The 13310-nt window shown below is 41.7% G+C and overlaps 1 protein-coding gene across 1 annotated transcript in view; it reads left to right on the top strand.

The window, feature by feature from the left end:
* The first annotated feature begins 10082 nt into the window (after positions 1–10082).
* SAXO1 (stabilizer of axonemal microtubules 1) overlaps positions 10083–13310 on the top strand; it is a 92279-nt gene continuing 89051 nt past the window's right edge. Inside the window, exon 1 of the mRNA XM_070045838.1 lies at positions 10083–10129. Coding sequence (XP_069901939.1) covers positions 10083–10129 — 47 coding nt within the window. The remainder of the gene's footprint in view (positions 10130–13310) is intronic.

Raw genomic sequence — 13310 nt, 5'->3', positions numbered from 1 at the left:
TTAAATTCATTTAAAGCCTGTGGGTAGCACTGGCAGACTATGAGGTTCATTGGAAAGTCATCTGGCTGAGCCATTTCTTTGAGGAAACTTCTGTTGCCTGCATCTTTAGGCTTGTTCTGTTTGGCTGCTTTGATTCTTCCAAGATTCTTCTGCTGGGCTGGGATGAATATAAGCCTGATAAATAACATTCTGGTCACTCTAGGAGAAGAAAACCAGTGTCCTAATATTCAGTTTATAGGCAGACTTCACTTAATCCTCCTGTTTTCAACATGGTACTCCATTCCTCAATGTCCTTGGTGTTCCCCCAATTCATAGACACTCTGGTTTACTCTTTTCAGGGAGTAAAAACTGATAAGTGTTTGGGATTAGTGGGTGAGGAGCAATTGCCTGGCAATCTGGAATTGGGGAGGGGATCTGTGGGTCTAATTGCTTCATTTTTTAAATTACTGAAGGATAATTGATGTATAATATTATATAAGTTTCAGTTAGACAACATATTGATTCACAGTGTTTAAAGGTGGTTATATTCCATTTATAGTTATTATAAAATATTGGCTATATTCCCTGTGTTGCACCATATATCCTCTAACTGCTTCTTAAACAGGTCTTCAATCAGTCCTTCTGTTTCTAGTGTTCTACTGTCACTGATGCTGCTGAATCTTGAACATTTTGGAGGTTCTGTGGTAAAAATAATTCTTCTTCCCAACTTTCTCTGCTGTTGGCTAAGGATTCAGTTTTCTTGGGTCAGCTAAGTCAGGCACCATTCTTCCTTGTGCTTTTCTGCTTCCCCAAATTTGATGCTATTATCTCTTATTCTATCTTTGTCCATACCCCGTCCTCCCATTACTCTCATTTTAGTGGGATTTTGGAGAGAGAAAGATAAATCTGTATGTTTAATCTACCACCTTGTTTGGAAATAAGAAAAATCTTTACCTAAATTATTCAAAACTGAATAATAATTTGATAATGACACTGAAGGGGACTTTTTGCAAGTGATTTCTTTTCTTAAAAAATTTTTTCTTGACTGTACACCTGAAACTAACACATTGTAAATCAACTCTACACCAATGAAATTGAAATATTAAAAAAAACTTTATTGAGGTATAATCTACTTACCATAATTCATCCATTGTATATAAGGTACATTTCCATTACCACAGCTCATTTTTAGAATATTTCTATCACACCACCCCCCACCAAATTTCTCTTGCTTCTGTTTGCAGTCAGTCTCTACTCCCAACCTGAGACCCATGCAACTACTGTTTTGCTTTCTGTCTCTATAGATTTGCTTTCTCTAGAAATTTTATGTAAGTGGAATCATATAGTTATTTTGTATCTTGCTTCTTTCTCTTAGCATAAGGTTTTTGAGGTTCATCCAAATTGTAACATGTTTCAGTATTCCATTTATTTTATTGCTAAATAGTGCTCCATTGTATGAATATATACTACTACATTTTGTTCATTCACCAGTTGATGGAAATGGGGATTGTTTCCAGTTTTTATGCCATTATGAATAATGCTACCATAAACATTCATATTAAAGTTTTTGTATGGACACATGTTTTCATATCTCTTGGGTAAATACCTACGGGTAGAATTACAGTAAGTATATGTTTAACTTTTAAAGAAACTACCAAACTTTTTCATAAGTGGCTGACCCATTTTATACTCCTACCAGCAATGGATGAGAGTTCCACTTTTTTCAGATCCTTGGGAACAATGTTGGTTTATAGCCATTCTAATGGATGTGAGGTGGACTCTCATTATGGTTATAATTTGCATATCCCTAATGATTATTGATGTCATAGATTGTGTTGGGGGTCCTGAAGACCACCCTCCAGGTTCCATGATTTGTTAGGAGGACTCAGAGGAATTAGCATGTTGTCATGCTCATGGCTATGATTTATTACAGTAAAAGAACTCATAACAAAAGTAGCAAAGAGAAAAGACACATGGAGTAAAGTCTGGAGGAAGTCAAGCACAGGCTTCTAAAAGTCATTTCCCAGTGGAGTCACACAAAATATACTTAATTCCTCCAGCAACGAGTTGTGACAATACGTGTGAAATGTTGTCTACCGTGAAATCTCATTGGGAACCCAGAGCCCAGGGTTTTTTATTGGGGGCCCGTCATTTAGGCACCATTTACCTACCATGCACCAAAATTTCAGGTTCCTAGAAGGAAAGTAGGTGTTCAGTGTAAACTACAGTGTTTACACTTTAGGCACAGTGAGTTATTGTTACTAGGGAATGGTGGGAACTCTCCTGAGATCCAAGTTCTCAGCCAAGGGCAATCCTTGCAAGTAGGACTTTCTAAGCATAGCAGTCTCAGGCTTGCTTTGTTAACTCTTTTCTGCACAAGTATATTTTCATGTGCTTATTAAGCATTCATATATTTTCTTAGGTGAAGTATCTCTTAAAATCTTTTGCTCTTTTAAAATTGGGTTGTGTTACTAAGAGTTGTAAGAGTTCTTTGCATGTTCTGGATATGGTCCTTTATCAGATAAATGATGTGCAAGTATTTCTCTCAGTCTGTACTTATCTTTTTTATTTTCCTTTATCAACTATTCTTTATTTAATTTTCACTAAATTATTTTCTTTCTGTTGGCCTTATCACTGACATCAGTTCCAAGTTGCTTCAGTGGTCACTCACATAGTAGCAATTTTTTTTTTCTTTTAAAAAATTTTATTGAAGGGACTTCCCCGGTGGTGCAGTGGTTAAGAATCCACCAGCCAGTGCAGGGGACATGGGTTCGATCCCTCGTCCGGGAAGATCCCACATGCCGCAGAGCAACTAAGCCCATGCGCCACAACTACTGAGCCTGCACTCTGGAGCTCGTGAGCCACAACTACTGAACCCACATACCATGACTACTGAAGCCCGTGTGCCTAGAGCCCATGCTCTGCAACAAGAGAAGCCACCACAATGAGAAGCCCGTGCACCGCAATGAAGAGTAGCCCCTGCTCCCCGCAACTAGAGAAAGCCTGTGTGCAGCAGTGAAGACCCAACACAGCCAAAAATAAATAAATAAATTTATTAAAATAAATAAAATAAAATAAAAATTTATTGGAGTATAGTTTATTTACAATGTTGTGTTAGTTTCAGGTGTACAGCAAAGTGATTTAGTTATACATGTATATATATTTATTCCTTTTTAGATTCTTTTCTCATATAGGTTATCATAGAATACTGACAAGCATTCCCTGTGCTATACAGTAGGTCCTTGGTGGTTATCTATCTTTTTTTAAGTAGGCACTATCATTTTTTCTTTAATATTTATTTATTTATTTATTATTTGGCTGTGCCGGGTCTTAGTTGTGGCAGGTGGGCTCCTTAGTTGCAGCAGGCTCCTCAGTTGTGGCTTTCCAGCTCCTTAGTTGTGGCATGCAAACTCTTAGTTGCGGCATGCATGTGGGATCTAGTTCCCTGACCAGGGATTGAACCCCAGCCCACTGCATTGGGAGTGCAGAGTCTTAACCACTGCACCACCAGGGAAGTCCTTTGTTATCTGTCATATATAGCAGTGTGTGTGTGTGTTCATACCAAGCTCCTGATTTATCCCTCCCTTCCCCTCCCCCTGCCATGTTTCCCCTTTGGTAACCATAAGTTTGTTTTCAACATCTGTAAATCTGTTTCTGTTTTGTAAACAAGTTCATTGGTTTCTTTTCTTTTTTAAAAAATTAGATTCCACATACAAGTGATATCATATGATTTTTGTCTTTCTCTGTCTGACTTAGTATGCTAATCTCTAGGTCCATCCATATTGCTGCAAATGGCATTACTTCATTCTTTTTTATGGCTGAGTAATATTCCATTGTATATATGTACCTCATCTTCCTTGTCCATTCTGCTGTTGATGGACTTTCAGGTTGCTTCCATGTCCTGGCTATTGTAAATAGTGCTGCAGTGAACGTTGGGGTGCATATATCCTTTAGGATCATGGTTTAGGATTATGCCGAGGAGTGGGATTGCAGGATCGTGTGGTAGCTCTATTTTTAGTTTTTTAAGGAACCTCCATACTGTTCTCCATAGTGGTTGTACCAATTTACATTCCCACCAACAGTGTAAGAGGGTTCCCTTTTTTCCACACCCTTCCAACATTTACTGTTTGTAGACTTTTTGATGATGGCCATTCTGACTGGTGTGAGGTGATACCTCATTGTAGTTTTTTTTTTTTTTTTTTTTTTTTTTTTTTTGCGTTATGTGGGCCTCTCACTGTCGTGGCCTCTCTCGTTGCGGAGCACAGGCTCCGGACGTGCTGGCTCAGCGGCCATGGCTTATGGGCCTAGCCGCTCCGCGGCATGTGGGATCTTCCCGGACCGGGGCACGAACCCGTGTCCCCTGCATCGGCAGGTGGACTCTCAACCACTGCGCCACCAGGGAAGCCCCTCATTGTAGTTTTGATGTGCATTTTTCTGATAATTAGTGATGTTGAGCATTTTTTCATGTGCTTTTTGGCTATCTGTATGTTTTCTTTGGAGAAATGTCTATTTAGGTCTTCTGCCCATTTTTTGATTGGGTTGTTTGTTTTTTGACATAGAGCTAACATGAGCTGTGTGTATATTTTGGAGATTAATCCTGTGTTGGTCACTTCATTTGCAAATATTTTTTCCCATTCTGAAGTTTGCCTTTTCATTTTGTTTATGGTTTCCTTTGCTGTGCCAAAGGTTTTAAGTTTAATTAGGTCTAATTTGTTTATTTATTTATTTTATTTTCATTACTCTAGGAGGTGGATCAAAAAAGATATTGCTGTGATTTATGTCAAAGAGTGTTCTGCTTAAGTTTTCCTCTTAAGAGTTTTATAGTATCCAGCTTTGCATTTAGGTCTTTGATCCATTTCGAGTTTATTTTTGTGTATGGTATTAGAGAGTGTTCTGATTTCATTCTTTTCCATATAGCTGTCTAGTTTTCCCAGCACCACTTATTGAAGACACTGTCTTCTCTCCATTGTTTATTTGTGTCTCCTTTGTCATAGATTAATTGACCATAGGTGCATGAGTTTCTTTCTGGGATTTCTATCCTGTTCCATTGATCTATATTTCTGTTTTTGTGCCAATACCATACTGTTTTGATTTCTGTAGCTTTGTAGTATAGCCTGAAGTCAGGGAGTCTGAGTCCTCCAGCTCCATTTTCTTTCTCAGGATTGCTTGTACTTGTCTTTTCATTCTCTTAATTGTCTTTTTAAATATTAATTAATTAATTTTTGGCTGCATTGGGTCTTGCTCTGTGCAGGCTTTCTCTAGTTGCAGTGAGTGGGGGCTACTCTTCATTGCAGTGCATGGGCTTCTCATTGCGGTGGCTTCTCTTGTGGAGGACGGGCTTTAGGCGCGCAGACTTCAGTAGTTGTGGCCTGCGGGCTCAGTAGTTTGGGCACACAGGCTTAGTTGCTCCGTGGCATGTGGGATCTTCCTGGACGAGGGATCGAACTCATGTCCTCTGCAATGGCAGGCAGATTCTTAACCACTGTGCCACCAGGGAAGTCCCTTAATAGTGTCTTTTGAAGAGTAAATTATTTTTATAAAGTCCAATATGTCAATTTTTTATTTTTATGGATCATGATTTTGGTGTATGTCTAAGATATCTTTGTCTAACAAAGGTTATAAAGATTTACTTATATGCTTTCTTCTAGAAGTTTTACAGTTTTAGGTTTTCCATTTAAGTTTGTGGTGTATTGTGAGTTAATTTTTGTGTGAGGTGGTGTGAGTGTTTAAGCTCTTTTTTTAAATTTCCTGTATATGGATGTCCAGTTATCCCAGTGTCATTTGTTGAAAAGACCATCCTTTCCTCACTGAATTGCCATGACACTTTTTTGGCATCAATCGACCACAAATGTAAGAGTTTATTTATGGATTCTCCATTCTTTTCCTTGATCTGTATGTCTATCTGTAGCTAATATCATACTATCTTGATTACTTTAGCTATAATTTTGATACTAAGTTTTGAAATTGAATGGTTTAAGTCTTTTTTGTTGTTTTTTTTCAGAACTGTCTGGCTATTTTAGGTCCTTTGCCTTTTGTATACAGTTTTAGGATCAGCACACCAATTTCTGTAACAGAAAGTTTGCTGGGATTTTGATAGGGATTGCACCGAATCTATAAATCAGTTAGGGGAGAATTGCCTTCTTAACAATATTGAATATTCTGATCCATTCATTTATATATATCTCTCCATTCATTTATATCTTATTTAATTTCTCTCAGAAATGCTTTGTAGTTTTCACTGTAAAGTCTTGCACTTAAGGGGTAAATTTATTCCTAGGTGTTGTATTCATTTTTATGCTATTGTGAATTGCATTGTTTTATTAATTTAACTTTTGGATTGTTTGTTGCTAGTATGTAGAAATTCAATTGATTTTGTAATTGATCTTGTCTCCTGCAGCTTTGTTTAACTTTCTTGTTTTTGGTAGTTCTGTGTGTGTGTGTAGAGTTCTTAGGATTTTCTAAGTATAGGACCATGTCATCTGTAGATACAGTTTTATTTTTTCCTTCCCAATCTGGATGCCTTTAACTCTTTTTTCTTTTTTTTATTCCACTGGCAAGAACCTCCAGTAGGGTGTTGAATAGAAGTGGTGAGAACAGACATCTTGTTTTGTTCCTCACAGTGGCAGGGAATATTCAGTCTTACTGCTAAGCATGATGGTAGTTGTAGCTTTTTTGTAAATGACTTTTATCAGGTTGAGGAAGTTCCCTTCTTTCCCTAATTTCCTGAGGATTTTGTAAAAAAAAAAAGAAATCAAGAACGGTTATTGGATTTTGTCAAATGCCTTTCTGAATCATTGAGAAGATCAAGTAGTTTTGTCCTTTATTCTACTGATGTGGTATATTACATTAATTGATTTTCCAGTGTTAAAACCACCTTGTATTTCTGGTATAAACTCCTCTTGGTCATGGCATATAATCCTTTATAAATATTGCTGGTTCAGTTTGCTCATATTTTTAAAGGATTTTTACATTTATATTTACAAGAGATAGTGGTCTGTAGTTTTCGTGTGACAATTTTGTCTGGCTTTGGAATCCGGGTAATATTGGCCTTGTAGAATTAAGTAGGAAGTGTTCCCAAATTTTCTAAAAGATCATGTGTAGGATTGGTGTTACTTCTTTCTCAAATATTTGATAGAATTCACCAGGTCCCCCTATTTATCCTTCTTGATACTTAACATAGTTCATAATGATACACTTGGGCGATATTTTGGTCACCTGCTTCTCCTTCTATATTAAGGTTCCATGAGGTTCCTGTTCCTTGTCTCTGTCATTCAGCACAGTGTCTGATTCATCATAGGAGATCAGTAAGTGTTTGTGGAGTGAATGGTAGATGCCCAATTTATGTGTCATGATGGGCTAGTCTTCTATTGGTGCCAATGAAGTTTAGCAATTCCAAATAATTAAAGATGGTAAAAAAGGCAATGTTTGCTAAAGTGCTTTGTACTCAGAGGAGTAACTATAGAGTTTTAACAGTGGTCTACAAAGAGTAGATTTTCCGATGGTATACAGCAGTGAGTTTGGGGTTGGATCGGTTTTAAGGCCACAGGAAAGAAATTGTATAGCTTCACTGAGTGTCAATTTTACAAAAAGAGTTTGGGGAAATATTAAAGATGGCCATATTAAGAAGTAAATATAAAATTTTAAGATAAAATACCATTTGCAGTGGTCCCTAAGATCTCCAGCTTACCCATTCATTCTTTATCCTGGGAGGAAAAGTTTGAAAAGAAAGATCAAAGTGGGCCTGAATCTCAGCTCTAGTACTCATTAGCTGTGTGATCTTGAGTGAGTTTACCTCCTAGCTTCAGTGTTCTTGTTTGCAATATGGGTAAGACAGATTTATGCCAGTTTTAAGAGATGGACAAGAGAGCTTAAGGGAAAGTATGCAAAAGTGTTTAATGCATAGCAAGCGACAGTAAATTCTTCATAGGCAAGGACGTTTTGGAAAAGGATTAGAGAGTTGTTTATATGAGTTAGGGTAGAGTTGTCTGGAACTAACAAGACATGGGCAGTAATTGTAACAGGGAGGGGGAGGAAAGGTTGTCTTGTCCAGCACCAGCTCTACAAAAGTACCAGTGTTGATGCCATTTTATCCATACCATCTTCATCTTTCAAGATCTCCACCCTCTGTTGAGAGCAGGGATGGGGAAAGTTGGGAGTGCCATGGGTTGTTGACAAAGCTGCTCTCCACAAGGGCAGTTTGAAAGGTGGGGGGGGGTGCTTCTCATCCAAGTCTGGGGGCATGAGTGTGACATTTTTCTTCTGGAAGATTCATAGGTAATGTTAAGACAGCTGTCAAGAGAAGGCTGGTGTTCATCACTGTAGTTCCTCTGTAAGGCCCATGTGATGTTCCCTGTCAATGGCAAGGGATGGCATGCAGGCTTTTCCTCGGCTTCCAATAGCCTCCCTGTCTCCATCCTGTCCCCTCAGGTTTCCATCCTCAGCTGTTAGGGCCCTGACCTCCTACTGAGAAGGCAAGGAGCAGCTTCACCCTCCCCTGTTCTTAAGAATGATCAGTAAGCTTTGCTCCCCTCTGGATCTCCCTCTTTGACTTTTTAGAGCTGAGGTCAGCAAACTTTCTCTGTAAAAAGTCATATAGTAAATATTTTAGCTTTTGTGGGCCAAGAGGCAAAATCAGGAATATTTCTACAAATTTTGTAGACACCGAAACTTGAATTTTATATGTTTCATGGGTCGTGTATTATTCTTTTGACTTTTTTCAACCATTTAAAAATGTAAAAGAACATTGTTAGCTTGCTGGTCATACAAAGACAGGTGGCCGGCTGAATGTGGCCTGTTGCCAATACTTTGCTGAGCTCTATTCTAGAGCCGAACGTGGAAGAACAAAATACAAAAAACTCTGAATATTAAGTGTTCTGCAGTCTAAAATGCCTCTGACTTACTGACTCACTCCTTCACAAAAACTAATGGGAAGAGTGAGGAAGTGTGGGAAAGAAAAACAACCATAAGATTGTCAATACTTGAAGTTCCCATGTCCCACAATGGGGAAGTCATCGTGTTTAATTCCAAACCACCCATCAGAGCAGTCTCCTGAGTTTGCTTTGTGATTCAAATCACCTGGCTTCTTGTTGAAACTAGGGTCCCAGATGAGAGTTATTGATGCCAGTGGTTTCTAGGTAGGCTCTGTAGTGGTTCTAAGGGTCAGGTGAGCTGAAGAAACACTATAATAGGGGAAGGCTGCTTATAGAGAGGGCAAAATAATCTCCCAAACTGTGCTTCTTAAAGTGTGGCCCCTGGCCTAGCGGCATCGGAGTGGCTCAGAACTTGCTAGGTCCACTGAATCCGAAACTCGGGGGTAGGGTGTGGCTATCTGGCTTTTATCAAGCCAGGTGATTCTGATGCACACGGAAACTTGAAGACCACTGCCCCGGCATCATTACTATCACCTGGGGCAGTGATTGAGCACCCACTTGAGCAGTCAAGGCCGAGGCGCCCTGAAACTGCTTTGTTCTCAGAGTGCGAGGCCTGTGTGAAGAGCTGAAGGCATCGATTTCCACAAGGAAGATCTGGAAATGGATGCCTTTCTACACCAAGGGGCACCATGGATCCTAGAGATAGAAAATGCCACCCAGTGTGATGAAGGTGGGGTTTTCGGCCTTTTTGCCCAAGTGAGCAGGGCGTTTGCTGACTTGTGCACCCACGAGCTTTCCAAAGTCGTCACAGTCTTCGCTTTTCCCGAGGTTTCAACAAGGCCCAACGGGGGACCTTGGTCCTGGGCCTGCCAGGCAAGCCGCTGCAGGATTCCTGACCTCACAGGTGCACCCGTGGCCCCGGTGACGTCACAGAGGCCCAGCGGGCCTGGGGCGGGCAGAGGCGGGGCCGGTGCGTGGAGGGGCCGGGGCGGTGCGTGCAGGGGGCGGTCTCCCGGGCCCGCGTGGTCCACGCTCTGTTCTGACCCGGTGCAAGGCCGGCTCAGGGAAGGAAACGGAAGACCGGAGTTTGCAAAAGGGTCACTTAAGTTTTCTCTGGAGTCAGTATTCAGGATATTTGCCAAGACCCAGGAGACTCGGCGCGCCCCCTGCGAGGCGGTCGGCGTCTAGGAGGCAGCGGCGTGGGATGCCCTGCGCCGGCCTCCAGGCCTGTGCATGGCCCTGATGAAGAGGAAGTGCATCTGCGACCTGTGCTCCTGCGGGTAAGGCGTCCGCGCCCGCGCCTAGGGCCCAGGAACCTGGAATTTCAGACTCTGAAAGCTAGGCTGAGCCCTGACCCTGAGCTTCGAGATCAGGAAGCACCACGGTGGGTGCGTCCACTTGTCGGCGGCCTCTTTTAGGCTGCTGCTAACTGTTGTTAGCAGTTAACGCGCCGCGTTGAATCAGCCCCGATGAACGTGGCTGTTCTCAGGCCTTCTCCGTTTTCCTTCCCGCCGAGAGCTGCGCGGACGTTGAAAATGAGCACAGACCCGCAGAGTTTGTGCTCCCCTCCCTGCAGCCTAGAGAGTGTCAGACAAGGATAGAAACCCCCCTGGCCAGGTTGGGCCAAGTCTTGCATCTTTTGTTGGTCTCCTTTTGGGGAAGAGGAATCCTTTCATGTAACTGAATTTCTCATTCAGAGAAATTCTTACTACTTAGGAGTGTAAGGTATTCTAAAACTTATGTCCACACTGGTATAGAGTTGAACAAGAATAAGGAAAGGAAATTATTTTTGCGCTCCCTTGTCCTGGCCTTGCCAGGTGTCTCTCCTGACCATTGCCTTTATTAACCATGCTTGGGTGAAGCAGGTGGTTCCAGGGAGGAATCCCGGGTTTTAGTCAAAGTTCTGCCGCTGACTCCTTTCCTGTATCTCGCAACGCCTGAGGTGCTTCTTTCACCTCCTTCTTAGGACATGTAAGAATTGCTGGGCTTGAGGACAGCACAGGAGCAACAGAAAAGAGGGGCGGCTCTGGGGTCAGCCCTCATGGGCTGTTGTTCTTTGTGGGGTCTTGGGCAGGTGACTGAACTTCTCCAGGATTCTCTAAGTAGTCAATGAGATGATGTGTGTGAGACTCCTGCTAATGGGTTGTGCTTAAAATACGCTAGCATCTGGAAAGCTGCAAAAAACACTTGCTAACTTTGTTACGTGAATATTGAAAATGTCATCAGTAGTGGGGAGAATTAAAGGGAACTCTAGTAACTGGGTGAGAAATCTTACACATCTCTGGCATCAGTGGGTGGTTCTCAACCGTGGCTGCCCCCTAGAGTCACCTGGGGAGCTTTAAAGTGATACTGGTTTCCCAGGCTGTTAAATCATCCTCTCTGAGGGTGGGCCCCACAGCAGTCTGTCGGTGATTTCCCCATTTGCCAGGATTGGGAACCGCTGAACTAGATCACATAGAAGCATGGGTCCTGCTTTTTAAGGTTGGTTAGGGGGATCCAGAGCAGTGTTTTAATCTAGGGCTAATTTTCCACACGACTGAGGCAAAACCTCTACGGCTCACCCTCTGCTGGGGCCCTTTACATACCCTCGCGTCTCTTCTTGAGGTATTGAGTTATTCAGGTAGGACTGGGGCTTAATTTGCTCCCTTGTGGACATTGGGATTGAAATATCTGATACAGTCTCCATCTTTGCCCAGTATGCATTCCAGTTAGGAAGCCAGGAATGCTCATTGAAGAGGTACAGAGGGTATGCAGTGAGAAGTCTCCGTCCTGTCCCTGTAGTAGGGGACGTTCCTTCTCTGTTTCTCCTTCACCCCTGAAAAGGGGCTGTTTCCCATTGGATGCAGAGTCTGTCCATGGATCTCTTCTTTGCCTCCTCCTCCTCCTGTACCTACCCCTCTACTCTGATTTCAGTCAGGGATCTCTGGTTTGACTCTCACACCCCTCAGCCTCTCTTCTCTTATTTCAGTCTCCTTTCACTTCTCAGAGTGCTTGTTGGTCCATCTGGTTATCTCATCAACCTCAACTTCAACGACCTTCAGATAGTCACCACGTTCCCTTTCTCCAGTATCTGCCCCATTAATGGTGCCTTCTATTGTCCATTTACCCTGGGTGTATTTATTTATTTATTTTTAAATTAATTTTTATTGGAGTATAGTTGATTTACAATGTGTGTTAGTTTTAGGTATACGGCAAAGTGAATCAGTCATACATATATCCACTCTTTTTTAGATCCTGTTCCCATGTACGTCATTACAGAGTATTGAGTAGAGTTCCCTATACTATACAGTAGGTTCTTATTAGTTATCTATTGTATATATAGTAGTGTGTATATGTCAATCCCAATCTCCCAATTTATCCCTCCCCTCCCCTTTCCCCCTTGGTAACCATAAGTTTGTTTTCTACATCTGTGACTCTATTTCTGTTTTGTAAACAAGTTCATTTGTACCATTTTTTTTTTTAGATTCCACATATAAGTGATATCATATGATATTTGTCTTTCTCTGTCTGACCTACTTCACTCAGTATGACAATCTCTAGGTCCATCCATGTTGCTGCAAATGGCATTGTTCCATTCTTTTTTATGGCTGAGTAATATTCCATTGTATATATGTACCACATGTTCTTTATCCATTCATCTGTCTATGGTTACTTACATTTAGGTTGCTTCCATGTCCTGGTTTTCGTAAATAGTTCTGCAGTGAACACTGGGGTGCATGTATCTTTCCGAATTATGGTTTTCTCTGGATATATGCCCAGGATTGGGATTGCTGGACCATATGGTAGCTCTATTTTTAGTTTTTTAAGGAACCTCCATACTGTTCTCCATAGTGGTTGTACCAATTTACATTCCCACCAACAGTGTAAGAGGGTTCCCTTTTTTCTACAGCTTCTCTAGCATTTACTGTTTGTAGACGTTTTGATGATGGCCATGGTGACTGGTGTGAGGTGATACCTCATTGTAGTTTTAACAATTTTTTTTTTTTTTTGGCTGCATTGGGTCCTCGTTGCTGCGCGCAGGCTTTCTCTAGTTGTGGCGAGTGGAGGCTACTCTTTGTTGCGGTGCGCAGGCTTCTCATTGCAGTGGCTTCTTTTGTTGTGGAGCACGGGCTCTATGCACATGGGCTTCAGTAGTTGCAGCACGTGGGCTCAGTAGTTGTGGCACGTGGGCCCTAGAGCATGCAGGCTTCAGTAGTTGTGGCTTGTGGGCTCTAGAGTGCACACTCAGTAGTTGTGGTGCATGGGCTTAGTTGCCCCGCGGCACATGGGATCTTCCCGGACAAGGGATTGAACCCATGTCCCCTGCATTGGCAGGTGGATTCTTAACCACTGTGCCACCAGGGAAGTCCCCCTCATTGTAGTTTTGATTTGCATTTCTCTAATAATTACTGATGTTGAGCATCTTTTCACGTGCTTTTTGGCCATCTGTATGTCTTTTTTGGAGAAATGCCTGTCTAGATC

Source organism: Globicephala melas, chromosome 6 (genome assembly GCF_963455315.2).
Source record: "Globicephala melas chromosome 6, mGloMel1.2, whole genome shotgun sequence".
In the NCBI taxonomy this organism is placed as follows: domain Eukaryota; kingdom Metazoa; phylum Chordata; class Mammalia; order Artiodactyla; family Delphinidae; genus Globicephala; species Globicephala melas.
This window is presented reverse-complemented; position numbering and strand designations above follow the sequence as displayed.